The sequence below is a fragment of the Motacilla alba genome, chromosome 19 (genome assembly GCF_015832195.1).
Source record: "Motacilla alba alba isolate MOTALB_02 chromosome 19, Motacilla_alba_V1.0_pri, whole genome shotgun sequence".
Taxonomy (NCBI): domain Eukaryota; kingdom Metazoa; phylum Chordata; class Aves; order Passeriformes; family Motacillidae; genus Motacilla; species Motacilla alba.
The window spans coordinates 3153462-3167511 of NC_052034.1; the positions used below are offsets into that span (position 1 = coordinate 3153462).

General features: G+C 56.0%; 2 protein-coding genes across 7 annotated transcripts; both read right to left on the reverse strand.

Moving 5' to 3' along the window:
- Window positions 1–75: 75 nt before the first annotated feature.
- On the reverse strand, window positions 76–12454 carry LOC119709875 (aldehyde dehydrogenase family 3 member A2-like). 2 transcript variants are annotated; one of them, XM_038158166.1, is made up of 11 exons: window positions 12324–12454; window positions 4390–4635; window positions 3942–4173; window positions 3767–3852; window positions 3470–3678; window positions 3201–3318; window positions 2948–3089; window positions 2614–2780; window positions 1985–2084; window positions 1108–1343; window positions 76–984 (listed from the first exon to the last, which is right to left on the reverse strand). In XM_038158166.1, the coding sequence occupies exons 2-11, from the start codon at window positions 4549–4551 to the stop codon at window positions 967–969; spliced, it is 1470 nt and encodes a 489-aa protein (XP_038014094.1). In that variant the 5' UTR covers window positions 4552–4635; window positions 12324–12454; the 3' UTR covers window positions 76–966. The 2 variants fall into 2 exon arrangements, with proteins under 2 accessions (XP_038014094.1, XP_038014093.1); XM_038158165.1 differs by lacking the exon at window positions 12324–12454 and adding an exon at window positions 5196–5407 and having other exon boundaries at window positions 4390–4563.
- LOC119709874 (aldehyde dehydrogenase family 3 member A2-like) lies at window positions 5760–13175 on the reverse strand. Of its 5 annotated transcripts, none has more exons than XM_038158160.1 (12): window positions 12925–13175; window positions 12080–12253; window positions 11485–11716; window positions 11311–11396; window positions 10226–10434; window positions 9957–10074; window positions 9704–9845; window positions 9394–9560; window positions 9160–9259; window positions 8499–8734; window positions 7437–7560; window positions 5760–7174 (listed from the first exon to the last, which is right to left on the reverse strand). In XM_038158160.1, the coding sequence occupies exons 2-11, from the start codon at window positions 12239–12241 to the stop codon at window positions 7480–7482; spliced, it is 1533 nt and encodes a 510-aa protein (XP_038014088.1). In that variant the 5' UTR covers window positions 12242–12253; window positions 12925–13175; the 3' UTR covers window positions 5760–7174; window positions 7437–7479. The 5 variants fall into 5 exon arrangements, with proteins under 5 accessions (XP_038014088.1, XP_038014089.1, XP_038014090.1 ...); XM_038158161.1 differs by lacking the exon at window positions 12925–13175 and adding an exon at window positions 12752–12900; XM_038158162.1 differs by lacking the exon at window positions 12925–13175 and adding an exon at window positions 12432–12571.
- Window positions 13176–14050: the final 875 nt, after the last annotated feature.

The window sequence follows — 14050 nt, forward strand, 5'->3', positions numbered from 1 at the left end:
CTGGCTCCTTGGGGTGGAGGCTGGGGACAGAACAGGGAACATGCACACATGGGTCTTACCCTGCCCCAGGTGGCCTTTGCAATAAAATAAAAGTTTTATTCAGCAAGGGTCAAGGGCAGCTCTCAGTTACAAGCCTGGAGGTAAAAGACTATCCATAAACTAATAAACCCCTGAAATTCAGTTACAGAGGAGGTGGCTGTGGCTGCTCTGCCACTCTGGCCAAGGATGCCCAAGACCTGGGACTCCAGTTGCAGCAGTGCCCCTGTCTTTGCCCCAGTAGCCCCAAATACAGCAGCACAACACTCCCTGGCACTTCTCAAGTCCTCGGGACAGCATGGCCACAGCTCAGGTGGCTTTTGCCACATCTTGGAAGGCCTTTGCACACCTTGGATGGCTAAAGGTGGTTTCCCTGCAAGGAGCATCACCCGCTCAGTCATAAGGCCCTTCAAGGATGAGATGCTGCAGATTCTTCGAGGCTCCTTTCCCTCTGCTCTGGGGACAACCAGCCTGGACTGTCCCCTGCAGTGAGACCCTCATTTCCCAGGCTTATCGCTGTGATGAGCAGCTTCCTCTGGGGATCAGGTGAGGTGTTACAGAGATAACAGGCTCAGTAAGGACTGGCTTTGTTTAGATACCCTTGTGACAAACACTCCCACGTTCCCAGGAGTTTTCAGAGGAGCTACTGTTTACAAAGCAGGGTGGATGCTGTTTCCTTCCCTCTGCCACTCACTGCTCAGGCATGATCCACGGACTAGGTCTGCATAGATTCCCGTTTCAGCAGGAGCTGCAGCCTTTAACTTGGGGTGTCTCTACTTTGGGTGCTTTTTTTTTTTTTTTTTTTTTGTCTTCTACCTCATCAGTGCATTGGCTGCCTTGGAAGGAATGAAATTGCAGCAAAGAAAAGTTCAGCAGTAGGACTGCAGGGAGCGAGCAGTGGGTCCAAGGGCTGGCTGCCCATCACCCCTCTCAATGGGGGCACAACACCTGGAAAGGCACAGAAACAGGGATGAGTCCTCCAGGGAGGGAGAAGAGCTCAAAGGAATGGGGTGATGAAGGGTTAGGAGGGGCTCAGGGAACAGAGCTGGGACAGCAGAGACCCAAACTCACCTTTGCCACCACGGCTTTCACAGCTGCCAGCAGGGCTGAGATGAACTGTCCCACTCTGCTCCTGTTGCACTGCTTCAGCAGGAAGAGCTTGGTCAGCTGCATCATCTCCACGCTGCCAGGTGGGTACCTCAGTTTGTTCACAACATCCCACCTCAGGTCCTTGATGAGGCAGGCGCGGCGGTGGGAGAAGGTCTCGAAGGTGAACCTGCCGTGGTAGGCGCCCATCCCGCTGTGCCCTGAGGGACACAGCCAGGCAGCTCACTCCAGGCTCGCACAGGGACACCTGCTTCTCTCAAACTCAGTTTGGCAGTCCCCGGGACACAGGGAAAGCTTGGTCATGCTCCTTCTCAGGGCAGAGAAATCAGCGAGGACCTGCTCACTGCCTTGAGCTGCTGCTTGTGTGAACCCACCCTTAAAATGTGAATGACAGCAATTATCCCCTCCCAGGGCCAGCCTTGCCTTTCCCACAGCATTCTCACAGGGGTCGGGCACAGGAGGAGCTGGGCCTATGATTTCAAGGAGTGGGACATGAGGAGAACACTTAGCAACACCCAAGAGCTCAGCCCTGTGCCCACAGCCAGGAGGTCTCTGCTACAGGAGCCTGACAGCAGCTGTGGAAACTCAACCAGGCCATGGAAAATTCATCCCACACCCCAGCACAGGAGAAGCAGAGCTCACTTGTGTGCCAGGGGGTTTTCCTCTCTCACTGAGAGGCCTAACAACCAAAACACAAATGAGCCTTTTTACAAAGCGACCCACCCCAGAAAATAACACTAACGGGCAATGCAGCTGGAGTTGCCAAATGGGCAGACAGCTCCTGGGTGGGGTCAGAGGCTGCCGACTGAACGCAGGTGTGTGGGCTGGAGCAGGGACTCACCCACACCGCCGAAGGGCAGAGCTGGCAGCACGGAGTGCATGATGACATCGTTGGCTGTCATGCCACCGCTGGAGGTCTCTGCTATCACCCGTCTGATCAGCTATCCACAATGGGAAAGGACACAGGACAAATCAGGAGGGGACACAACACCGTGTACCACAGCAGGGAGGGTTCAAGGTGATGCTTCCATCCCCCTTTGCGGGGGGCACAGGCTGTGCCTTGTTCCATGAGAGAGGCCAGTTGACACCACTTAAGCACAGGATCTGCCCAGCTGGAACAGCCACAAAATGAAAAGGCTTCAGCCCAAGGTGCACCTCAGCCCTCCCACCCAAAATGCCTGGGGCTGTTGTTCCAGGGCAAAGCCCTGACCTGAATTCCTGAGCTGGCACAACAGAGCCAGGAAACGGGGGCAGGAGACAGGGCAGGAAGCAGCACCCACCTGTGTGGGTAGAGATGTACAAACCTAGAGCCCTCCAGCAGCTCTGGGGACTCTCGTGGCCCCCAAACGCTGCAATGTACATGGAAAAGGAACTGACACAGATCCTGCAGAAAGCTGTGTCTGGGATCAGCCATGGTCAGGATCCAGCTGTGCAGAGACACCTCCAGGAGTGAGCACAGCCCAGACCCACCTGCTTGTTGTTGGAGAAGACATACAGGGCAAGGGGCTTCTCTCGAAGGTTGATGAACTCAATGGCTTCCTCCACACTCTTCACAGTCACAATGGGCAGCACTGGTCCAAAGACTTCTTCCTCCATCACCTTGGACTCCGGGGAAACATCCGTGAGGATGGTTGGTGCTGAGGCAAATGGGAGAATGAGAACAGCATGAGCAGGACACACACCCGGCCCATCACAGGACATTGTTCTGGACACTGCCTGTGTTCAACATAAGCCAAGCAAGGAACAGACAGACCCTACAAAGCACCCACCGCCACCTCCCCTCCACAGCAGCTGCCAGGAGCACCTATGAAGAGGGAGGCCTCATCAGCCTCTCCCCCAAGAGCAATTTTCTGCCCTTCCAGCAAGCCCAGGATCCTCTTGAAGTGACGCTGGTTGATGATCCTTTCATAGTCCGGAGACAACTTCACGTCCTCCCCATAGAATTCCTGACAAAGGGAAGAGCAGAAACAAAAGTGCTCAGCACACCTTCCAGCAGCCACAGCTCCAGGAAATCACACCTGGCACAATCTCCACAGCACAAGGGACTCCTCCCTCACCTTCAGAGTCGCCTTGATGTTCTCCACCACCTTGCCCTGGATGGATGGGTCACACAGGATGTAGTCCGGGGCGATGCAGGTTTGCCCACAGTTCATGTACTTGCCCCACGTTATCCGCCTGTGACGAGGGACAAAGGGACATGCTTTCTCCATGGCCGGTCCCTTCCCCACCCCTCAGCCCAGCTGCCAGCACCTGGGCTGGGGATGCTGGCCCAGAGATGTCCCCCTGCCCTGCTGCTGAGGGCCCATCAAGGCTGCAAGAACCTGACCTGCAGGCGACAGCCAGGTCACAGTCCTTGTCGATGTAGCAGGGGCTCTTCCCCCCCAGCTCCAGGGTGACAGGGGTCAGGTGCTTGGCAGCTGCTGCCATCACAATTCTGCCCACTGCGGAGTTGCCAGTGTAGAAGATGTAATCAAATCTCTGGGTCAGCAGCTCGGTTGTCTCAGGAACTCCTCCAGTGACCACAGCATACAGATCCTGCAGGGAAGGGGTGTCAGGGTCACCCCAACCCAGCTCATCACTGTGACACAGAGAAACCAGGGAACCAACATGGGGCCACACTCACCTTGTCCAGGTACTGTGGGAGGAGCTCAGCCACCAGCCTGGCCGTGTTCTCGCTGACCTCTGACGGCTTCACCACCACGGCATTGCCTGCAGGGCACACACAGCACGGACACTGAGCCCTCAATCCTCTCCCCACACCCAGCCACCAGCCCAGCAGGGCCCTGCTGGATCCCCACCTGCTGCGATGGCCCCGATCAGGGGCAGTATGACCAGTGCAAAGGGGTAGTTCCAGGCCCCGATGACCAGCACCACGCCCAGGGGCTCGTAGCCGATGTAGGCCTCGTCCCTCAGGGTCAGCAGGTCCTTTTTCACAGGATGTGGGGCTGTCCAGGATGGCAGCTTCTCCACGGCCAGGACCAGCTCTCTCAGCACTCCCAGGATCTCTTGGGTGTAGGCATTGGGCCCACTCTGTAACAAAAGGGAGCTTGGGGAAGGGATGGCAAAGGCACCCACTTCCCACAGCCACTGTGGCACCCTGGTGAGCCAGAGTCATCCAGTTCCACGGTGGGGGACACGACAAAAACCATTTGTCACTGCACAGGCAGCCCTTGGCCTTCCTGCTTTGCTCAGGGTTACCCACTGCCCATGCACAGCAAAAGGGAGGGACCCCCTGAAAACACAGACCTTGTTCAGATCGGCCTTGAGGGCTGCCATGATCTCCTTCTCCTTCTCCTGCACCATCCTCTCCAGGGCCTTCAGCTGCTGAATCCTGAACTCCAGCGGGCGGCTCCGGCCCGACCTGAAGGCGGCCCTGGCCCGGCCCACGATCTGCTGCATCTTCTCCATGGCTGCTCAGCTCTGAGGAGACAGCGGCGACCCCCAGCTCAGCACAGGGCCATGGAGGGCTGCTCAGCCCTGGGAACACCTCCATGAGTGTCCCACCCCGAGCAAGGTGGGACATGTTGTCCTTCTTGTGAGGAGTTCCCACTCTCGAGCCGAGTGCTGAGGGCTCACAGCACCCAAGCCCTGTTCCACCTGCACAGGGCAGCTCCCAGAGCAATCTGGGGTTTGCTGATTGATCCTGTTCTGAGAGTGCTTTCTCCAAGCCTCAAACCAGCCACTCTGCTCACAGGGATGTTCCCAAGGGGCCCAGGCACGGAGATGACCGTGGCCAGGGTGGGCAGCCAGCTGGAAGCAGAGCTGTGTGCCCAGAGCCAGCCTGCACCCATCTTCCCATAACGCTGAGCCCCTCACATGTCTTCACAGAAACCCACATAACACTGCAGAGGTTTCACCCTGCTTCCCAGGAGCACCATTTCACCTTAGTATGGACCAGAGATCTGGTCCTGCTTCCCTACTCAAGCAACCAAGCCACCAAGATCCCCTTACTATGATTAAATCCTGCCCTTCCCAACCCACTGCCACAGCTGTGACACAGCCCGAGAAAGCAAGTGACTCATTAAAAAACGAAGGGAAAAAAAGCAAGTTACCTTCAGAGAAGCTTCTCTCTCCACCAGCCTCCTGTGGCGACTGCAAGCAGGCACAAGCCCTTCCCCTGCCATGGCTGGGGGCGATCCCTCCTCCCACGGGAGAGCTGGCCCTGGCCCAGGGCTCTTGCTGGCTATGAGATGCCCTTTACCCAACCCTGTCCAGGGCTCTGCAGCCCTGGGTGGCTGCTCCCAGGCAGGGCAGGGACTCAGCCCTGGCGTGGGATGGCAGAGACCACGTGGCTTTGCCCACGCTTGGCCCACGTGCCACAGCTGCTGCGGGGACACAAGGCTCAGGCTTGGGATCTAAAAAACCCCAAGCGGGCAGGTGGCAGGCAATCCAGCATGGATCTGAGAGGGGGAAACAAGCCAGCTCCTCTGCTGGCTCATCCCACTCCCTGCCTGGCTCCAGGAGCATTTTCTGTGCCCAACAGAGCTCTGGGGGATCCTTGCCAGGGTGCCAGGGACACCTCACAACACCTGAGTGCCAAGCAGCCAAGCCATGGCCAGAGCTGGGACCAGCAGAGCAGGATTCCTCAGGAGACTGCAAGGACTTACCACACTCAGTTTATTATTTAAATTCTTAGTGTTTATTTAGTGGCTTGCAAAATGTATCATCAAAAAGGCTTAGCACATGGATTTTCACCAGACATGAAGAAATCCCACTTATTGCACAGTAAGTATAATTTTCTACTCTCTATTAATTGCATTTAGAAATAATTTTTCAGTTTGCTTTAACATTAATAGTTCTAAGGCTCTTTCACCTTCAATTCCTTCAGCATCCTTCCCCCAAGCTAGAACAAGCCCCACATAGTCCCCCAGTGCAAGATTACAGAATCCTGAGAAGCTCAAACACGAAGGAGCACACACACTCTTCCAGGAATTGTTTTCCCTTGGAGGAACCTGACCAGGAACAGCTTTGTACTGGGATGAAGTTAATTTTCCTGTTGGACACTACATGTCTTCATAGAAGGATGGTGCTGTTTTGGGTTTGTGACATTGGGAGTTCTGGTGTTTGTCTTCCCAAGTCACCACCAGGTGTGATGACGCCCTGCTCTCCTGGGGATGGCTGAACACCTGCCTGATGAGGGGAATTAATGAACAAATCCCTTAATTTGCTTTGATCTGCCTGCAAACCCAGTTTTCACTTCATCTATTAAACGATTTTTATGTCAACATACAAGTTTTATCACTTTCTTCCAATTCTCTTAACCGTGCCACAGGGAAAAAGCAAGTGGCTGTGTGGGGCTGGGCTAATCCACAAGGTATTTGTCATTCCCACTTCTCTGAACAGGCCTGGAAGCTCTTTTGCTCCAGCATGAGACACTCATCAGCACAATACAGGCAGCACAGGCATCACCTTTGGAATTTTCTAACTGCTAAATAACTGTTAAAGGCACATGATGAAACACAGAACCCAGCAAGCAGCCCCTGACCATCTGTGGATGATTCTGGATTGCAGAGATGTGAGAATGTTTCACCTCAATTAAATGGCAAAGGGAACCTCACTGGGCTCTTGAGGGCAGCACAGCCTGTCTCAGGCTTGTCACCAAGAGGGTGGGTGTTCAGGCCATCCCCAAAACTGCAGGGAAAACACTGTCAACCCAAGGACTGCTGAAATTTCAGCTCCTGTTGGTCAGTGAAGGAAGGTGAGTGGTTTGGTGCAGGACACTGTGTGTCCCTGGAAGCTCTGCATGGCATGGGGTGCAGGTAGGGACTGGAATTTCTTGCTCTGCAGTCCTCCTTCGGAGAGCTTGTCCCCACTGGTCCCTCTGTTCCAGCATGGCTTTTAAGTAAACAGGAATCTGAGCCTTCTCGTGGTTAGTGCCTCTCTAAGGCTACTCTGTGTGCTCGACAGCTCACTGAAATCACCCAGAACAAAAGAAAATAATGACTTCCCAGCTTAAGGAAACAGACACAAAGCGAGCACCTAGAGTATGATGTGCACATGGTGCCTTCTCCTCTCTTCATCAGTTAACCACCTGTGAAAGCAAAACACAACACCAACATCTTGTGAAGGATATGGTGAGACAAAACCAATCCCCATTCCAGAACAGCCTGAAGCAAAGCCCCTTCAGTCAGGGGGTTCCCCAACGTGCAGCTCTCCTGCCCCTCAGCATGCACTGGTTCTCTCAGATGCCAGGGAAAACTTCGTGCTCTGGCTCAGCCCCACATTCACTCATCTATAAAGCTTTTCCCAAACTCAAACTAGGTCTACACACAGGAGAAGAAAAAGGCTCCTACCTCACTGTGACAGCCACAGCAGTGCTCTGAAACCTGCTCCTCCTTACCACCCACTGGGCCAGCCCAGCCTCTGCACAGCCAGCACAACCAAGAGGGCTTTTCTCTTCAGTACAGACTGGTGGCTCTGAGAAACCCAAATGATTTCAAGATGCCGTGAGATTCCCCCCTCTCATTGCCCTACACAGAGCCTGCCTCCCTGGCTGCTGCCTCGAGGCCTGAGCCAGTTCTTGGCTCTTACATCTCCTGGGTTATGTGAGCAGGTTGTTTCCCCTTGGATGCTGGGCTCTTGAGTGTCTCCTGGCAGCAGCAACTACACAGACTGAAGGGCAGAGTCCTGATCCACCCAGCCTCCTCCTGTGCCCCCAGGAGCTGCTCCCTGAAGCTCAGTAAACCCCAGGGAGCAGGCAGTGAAGGCACATGTAGTGTCTGCTATGTCAGACATGGTCAACCAGCAGTGATTGTGCTTAGAGATTCAGATCTTGCTCCTCCACCTCAGGAGGCATCCTGAGCCTCCTGCAAGCCTCTGCCTCCTGCAGAGAGGAGAGGACATCCCACCCTTCCGCACTACCCAGCTGGAAACAAGGGAGGAAATGGGAATAATTGAGCTGAGGTCAGACAGGGGCTGCAATGGGCGAGGAGGAACAAGAGCTTGTCACAGACCCCGGCTTTGGGACACAGCTTCCCTCCCCAGGGTGCCACGGCACAGACTGCAGCTCTCCGGGTGGTGAGGCAGCTCAAACGCTGCTGAAAGAAGCCCTGGAATGGAAACCACGCCTAACAAGTCCAAAACTACCAACCTCTGCCTCTGGAGGGAGCATCCCACGGGTGACACCTACCAGGGAAGAGCAACAAGGAGTACAGCAGCCTGGAGATCTCTCCGGGGATATTCCTATTCTACAGACAGCTTGCAAGAGTGAGAAGGTAAGAATTTAAGGTGGGACAGATATCATAAATCTCAAGACAGAAAAAGAGGCCAGGCTTTACAAAAGGGCTGCAGTTGCAAAGAACAGATCAGGTAAATTGCAGGTGCACTGCCATAGACAGCAAAGACCCAAAACTCACCTTGATCATCACCGCTGCCACAACCCCCAGCAGGGCCAGGACAAAGAGCCCAATTCGGGCCTTGTTAAACCGCTTCAGGAGGAAGAACTTGGCCCAGTCCACCTTCTTCTGGCTGCCAGGTGGGTACCGCATTTTGTTGGTGCTCTCCATCTTCAGGTCCTTGATGAGGCAGGCGCGGCGGTGGGAGAAGGTCTCGAAGCTGTGCTTGCCGTGGTAGGCGCCCATCCCGCTGTGCCCTGAGGGACACAGCCAGGCAGCTCACTCCTCAGGCTCAGCCAGCCTGAACTCTGCCCACCTGAGGACAACTGAGCCTTCCCCTGCAGCACTTCTCAGTCTCTATGATGTCTATCTGTACTCCAACCCTCTTCTTCCTCACCTCGTTTACACCAGTCACTCTGAGTGCAGCTAATGGTTTTAATGCACCTTTCCCAGCGGGCTGCACTAAATGCTTCAGTCTTTCCAAAAATACAGCCAAAGGTTCTTCCCTCCTGGCCCCTGTCCCAATGCACTCCCAGAATTTATAATTATTATCAAGACCTGCTGCATTGAGATTCTTGGGCTGTAGGGGGCACAGGGATACCCAGACACAAATCATGAGTTGTTGTTCCCTGGGACACACTGTGCACTAAGTCCCAACCCTTAAGGAGCTCCAGTAACTTACCAACACCACCAAAAGGCAAAGTTGAGAGGAAGAAATGCATAATGACATCATTTCCAGTCACACCACCACTGGAGGTTTCTGAGATGACTCTCTTGATTAACTGAAAAAAGAAAAAAAAAACAAAACAAAATATTAAAAAGGCTCAAAGAAGAGACCAGACCATGTAACTGAGTGTACTGGGAAGGGACATACATTTCAACAATGTTCATCTCCTCTGGCACAGCCCAGACCCACCTGCTTGTTGTTGGAGAAGACATACAGGGCAAGAGGCTTCTCCCGACCGTTGATGAACTCAATGGCTTCCTCCACGCTCTTCACAGTCACAATGGGCAGCACTGGTCCAAAGATTTCCTCCTCCATCACCTTTGACTCCGGGGAAACATCCGTGAGGATGGTTGGTGCTGAGGCAAATGGGAGAATGAGAACAGCATGAGCAGGACACACACCCAGCCCATCACAGCACCTTGGTCAAATAAAGCACAGACAAACAGACCCCACAAAGCACCCACTGCCACCTCCCCTCCACAGCAGCTGCCAGGAGCACCTATGAAGCAGGAGGCCTCATCAGTCTCTCCCCCGTGAGCGATCTTCTGCCCTTCCAGCAGGCTCTTCACCCTCTTGAAGTGACGCTGGTTGATGATCCTTTCATAGTCCGGAGACGACTTCACGTCCTCCCCATAGAATTCCTGACAAAGGGAAGAGCAGAAACAAAAGTGCTCAGCACACCTTCCAGCAGCCACAGCTCCAGGAAATCACACCTGGCACAATCTCCACAGCACAAGGGACTCCTCCCTCACCTTCAGAGTCGCCTTGATGTTCTCCACCACCTTGCCCTGGATGGATGGGTCACACAGGATGTAGTCCGGGGCGATGCAGGTTTGCCCACAGTTCATGTACTTGCCCCACGTTATCCGCCTGTGACGAGGGACAAAGGGACATGCTTTCTCCATGGCCGGTCCCTTCCCCACCCCTCAGCCCAGCTGCCAGCACCTGAGCTGGGGATGCTGGCCCAGAGATGTCCCCCTGCCCTGCTGCTGAGGGCCCATCAAGGCTGCAAGAACCTGACCTGCAGGCGACAGCCAGGTCACAGTCCTTGTCGATGTAGCAGGGGCTCTTCCCCCCCAGCTCCAGGGTGACAGGGGTCAGGTGCTTGGCAGCTGCTGCCATCACAATTTTGCCCACTGCAGTGTTGCCAGTGTAGAGGATGTGATCAAATCTCTGGGTCAGCAGCTCGGTTGTCTCAGGAACTCCTCCAGTGACCACAGGGTACAGCTCCTGCAGGGCAAACAAGAGCCGGAGAGTTACCTTGATTCAAAGCATTTACATCAAGGCAGCAGCTCTGCATGTGGCAGAGGGCAGACTTGTTTGTGCCCTACTTTGTAAGAGGGACAAAATACACTGGTATCACAGATATGCTCTGCTCCATCCCCTGAAGTGAAGATTCATTCCCATTTTGTGCCACATGAACTAAAAGAAATGAAGGCTGAGGCCAGGGCTGAGTCTGGCTGTGGAGCTGCTCCCACACAGGAAGAATCAGGGCACATATGACTGCCAGGCTCTCCCAAGGGCTGCTTCCTTCCCCTGCTCCTGCCTCGCACCCAGAGAAGGCACTAACTCCCTGGAGGAAACTCCACAGGGCCCAGTGCAGTGACAGTAGCGCAGCAACAGCCTATCTCTGTGACACAGTGCAAGGGATGACAGAACTGCCAGGCAAGAGGAGGAGGAACAACACTTGTGCAGTTCAGCAGGACATGAAAACCCAGGACATGTTGTCATGGAAAACACAGTGTCCAATTCTCAGGAAGAGCCAAGCACCACCAGCATTCCACACAACCTGTGCTGACCTAAGGGCATCCCCAGCACAGCTCCAAAAGAGCAGCTCCTGCAGTGGGAAGTACGTACACACCTCTCCATATGGTCATGGGTGTCAAAGAGACAGTCACACTACAGCAGTGTTATGTAACCTCATACACAAACACAGGGAGAATTTGTCAATGTACCTTTGGACTCTAACAGTAACTCAACCCTTCCTGTGCCTCCTGATTATGCTCCTTTGAAGGGAGCAGGCAATGGATTTGGCTCGAACCTGCAGGAGCCCTTTGAAAGCAGGACAGATTCAGAGTGTTGTGTCAGGCATTGGGCCACACTCACCTTGTCCAGGTACTGTGGGAGGAGCTCAGCCACCAGCCTGGCCGTGTTCTCGCTGACCTCCGACGGCTTCACCACCACGGCATTGCCTGCAGGGCACACACAGCACGGACACTGAGCCCTCAATCCTCTCCCACACCCAGCCACCAGCCCAGCAGGGCCCTGCTGGATCCCCACCTGCTGCGATGGCCCCGATCAGGGGCTGCATGACCAGCACAAAGGGGTAGTTCCAGGCCCCGATGACCAGCACCACGCCCAGGGGCTCGTAGCCGATGTAGGCCTCGTCCCTCATGGTCAGCAGGTTCTTCTTCACGGGCTGAGGTGCTGCCCAGGATGGCAGCTTCTCCATGGTGAGGGCCAGCTCCCCCAGCACGCCCAGAATTTCATGGCTGTAGGCGTTGTGCCCACACTGAAACAACAGGGAGTTTGGGGAAGGGATGGCAAAGGCACCCACCTCCCACAGCCACCATCACAGCCCTGCTGCCTCCAAGTGTCTGTCACTGGCAGTGACAAAGCATCCCTGGCCAAAGCTGGCCAGTCTGCGTGCGTGAAGCAGAACCCAAAACCTGACAGCCAGGACTACCTTTGCAGTCCTGCATTAGACTAACTCCTTCCCAGAAATGGTGGCAGCAGGCCACAGTGGCACAAGGCCAAGGGGGACAAGAGTAAAATTCATTTAGCACAGCAAAGGCAGCCCTTGGCCTTCCCACTCTCCCTTCAGGGCCGACCACTGTCCGTGCACAGCTGATGGGAGAAACTCCCCGACCCAGACCTTGTTCAGATCGGCCTTGAGGGCTGCCAGGATCTCCTTCTCCTTCTCCTGCACCATCCTCTCCAGGGCCTTCAGCTGCTGAATCCTGAACTCCAGCGGGCGGCTCCGGCCCGACCTGAAGGCGGCCCTGGCCCGGCCCACGATCTGCTGCATCTTCTCCATGGCTGCTCAGCTCTGAGGAGACAGCAGCGACCCCCAGCTCAGCACAGGGCCATGGAGGGCTGCTCAGCCCGGCTCGTCCCCACAGCACCGGGCGCGCTCCCACCGTGCAGCCGCTCCCCCTGCCCCATCTCCGGGCAGCGAACCCGCCGCCGCTCGTCCCCAATTCCGCCGCATCTCTCCGAAGCCTTACGTAACTCCCGAGTTAGAAAAGTTTGAGAAGCAGCGCAGGGCGTTGGTGGCAGCGCGGGGATGTCACCGAGGAAGCCGGGGGCTGCTGGCGGCGGGGCGGAGCGCACCGCGCTGCCGAGCGACACCCGGCGACGACACGGCGGGATGGGGACTCCCCCCTCCACGCCCCGAGGAACCGCGGGGACCCCCGAGCGACACCGGCGCTGAGGCGACAACCGTGGCAGTGGCTGCGGCACGGTGGCTGCGAGCCGCCGGTTCTCCCCCCGGCCGCTGCCCCCCGCCCCGGGCAGGACCCTCCGCCCCCGCGGCCCCGCCGCCCACCGGGGTCGCCGCCGCCGCCGCCGCTTCCTCTTTCCGCTCACATGACGGAAGCGGAACGGGCGAGGCCGCGGGGCAGCCGCTCCCCCTCCCTGCCCGGTGGTCCCGGTGGGAGAGAGGAGGAGGAGGAAGGAGCCGAGCCGGTGGCGGATGCGTCCCCGCGGTACCGCCGCTACCTTGGCCGCCGCGCTCGGGGATGCTCCTGCCGTGCGCTCCGCGGGTGGAAGCGGGTCTGGCACTGCCGGGCCGCTTGTGAAACGCTGCCGGGGCGTGGGGCTGCCCTGGGGCGGAGGGCAGAGTCCCTGCGGAGCCTTATCGGGGCAGGGAGCGGGGAAAGAACGGCGCCTGCCGTGCCCTGCCAGCGGCCTCCTGCCGCGGAGGGGCAGCGAAAGCGGGCAGGTGCTGCTTTGGGGCAGGCAGGAAGAGCCCGGCAGGACGGTCCAGTTAACCTTGATACAGTCGTGGTGTGGGAAGCGAGCCAGAAAAAACGCGGAGAAAGGAGCTCGGGCAAGGTTGGGCACATTCCGGTTAAAAATAGACCTGCCGCAACTTGTTCTAGGAGAAGCACGGTGATTATTTGAAAATTGTGTGCAGGTTGTTACACGCTGCCTCTCGTGACACGGTTTACCCAGCTCCTTTATTGCTGGAGCTCCTCGGCTGCAGCTGTAGCCCACTAAATCCACGCTTGCTGCACCTCCTTGGCACACAGGGCTGGCACCTGGGCGCTCCTGCCCGGGTTGTGGGTCTCCTAGCACAGATCACCCCTTCTCCTACAAAGTTTAATCCCATTTTCCCACATCAACACAGCCCTCTGAAGCTGGGAGTGCCTTTTGGCCTCAAATTGTGCAGAACAACAATTCCCCCCCCCAACACCAAGCTTGGCTTCTGTGGTCAGTTGGCTTCACTATCACCTCCTGGGCTGTGGCTCAGCAGGAACATTTCACAAGCTGCATGTAGCACAAATTTTGGCAGCAAACACCCCGCTGTGGAGAGGAATGACAAGAGCAACTGCTAAAACTTGTGTGCAGGAGGCAACATGAGAAGGAAAACCAGGCTGGGCTTGACAGGGCCCTTCCAGGTGGTGTAAGGAGAAAAGCTGGGTTTGCATTGAAGAAAGCATGGGTAGAAGCAGGAATGCTCCTCACAGGACCGTTGCCTGATGGAAATGCTCCCTGTTATCCTGTCAGCATCCTTGCAGGCCCAAGGGAATTTGGATAAGGATTAATCCTACTGTAATCAGAGTAAAATCCTGAGTTGTCAGCATGGAGCATTACAATGTGCCTGGGGAAACGGTGCTGCACT

Coding starts and splice junctions, on each gene's coding strand:
- LOC119709875 (XM_038158166.1), bottom strand. CDS start 4,551: ATGGAGAAGATGCAGCAGATCGTGGGCCGGGCCAGGGCCGCCTTCAGG. Junction 3,679..3,766: donor TCCCACAGTACCTGGACAAG/GTGAGTGTGGCC, acceptor CCTTCCCTGCAG/GATCTGTATGCTGTGGTCAC. Junction 2,085..2,613: donor TCTTCTCCAACAACAAGCAG/GTGGGTCTGGGC, acceptor CATTGTGGATAG/CTGATCAGACGGGTGATAGC.
- LOC119709874 (XM_038158160.1), bottom strand. CDS start 12,241: ATGGAGAAGATGCAGCAGATCGTGGGCCGGGCCAGGGCCGCCTTCAGG. Junction 10,075..10,225: donor GACCTGGCTGTCGCCTGCAG/GTCAGGTTCTTG, acceptor CCCTCGTCACAG/GCGGATAACGTGGGGCAAGT. Junction 7,561..8,498: donor TGGCAGCGGTGATGATCAAG/GTGAGTTTTGGG, acceptor TGGGTTTCTCAG/AGCCACCAGTCTGTACTGAA.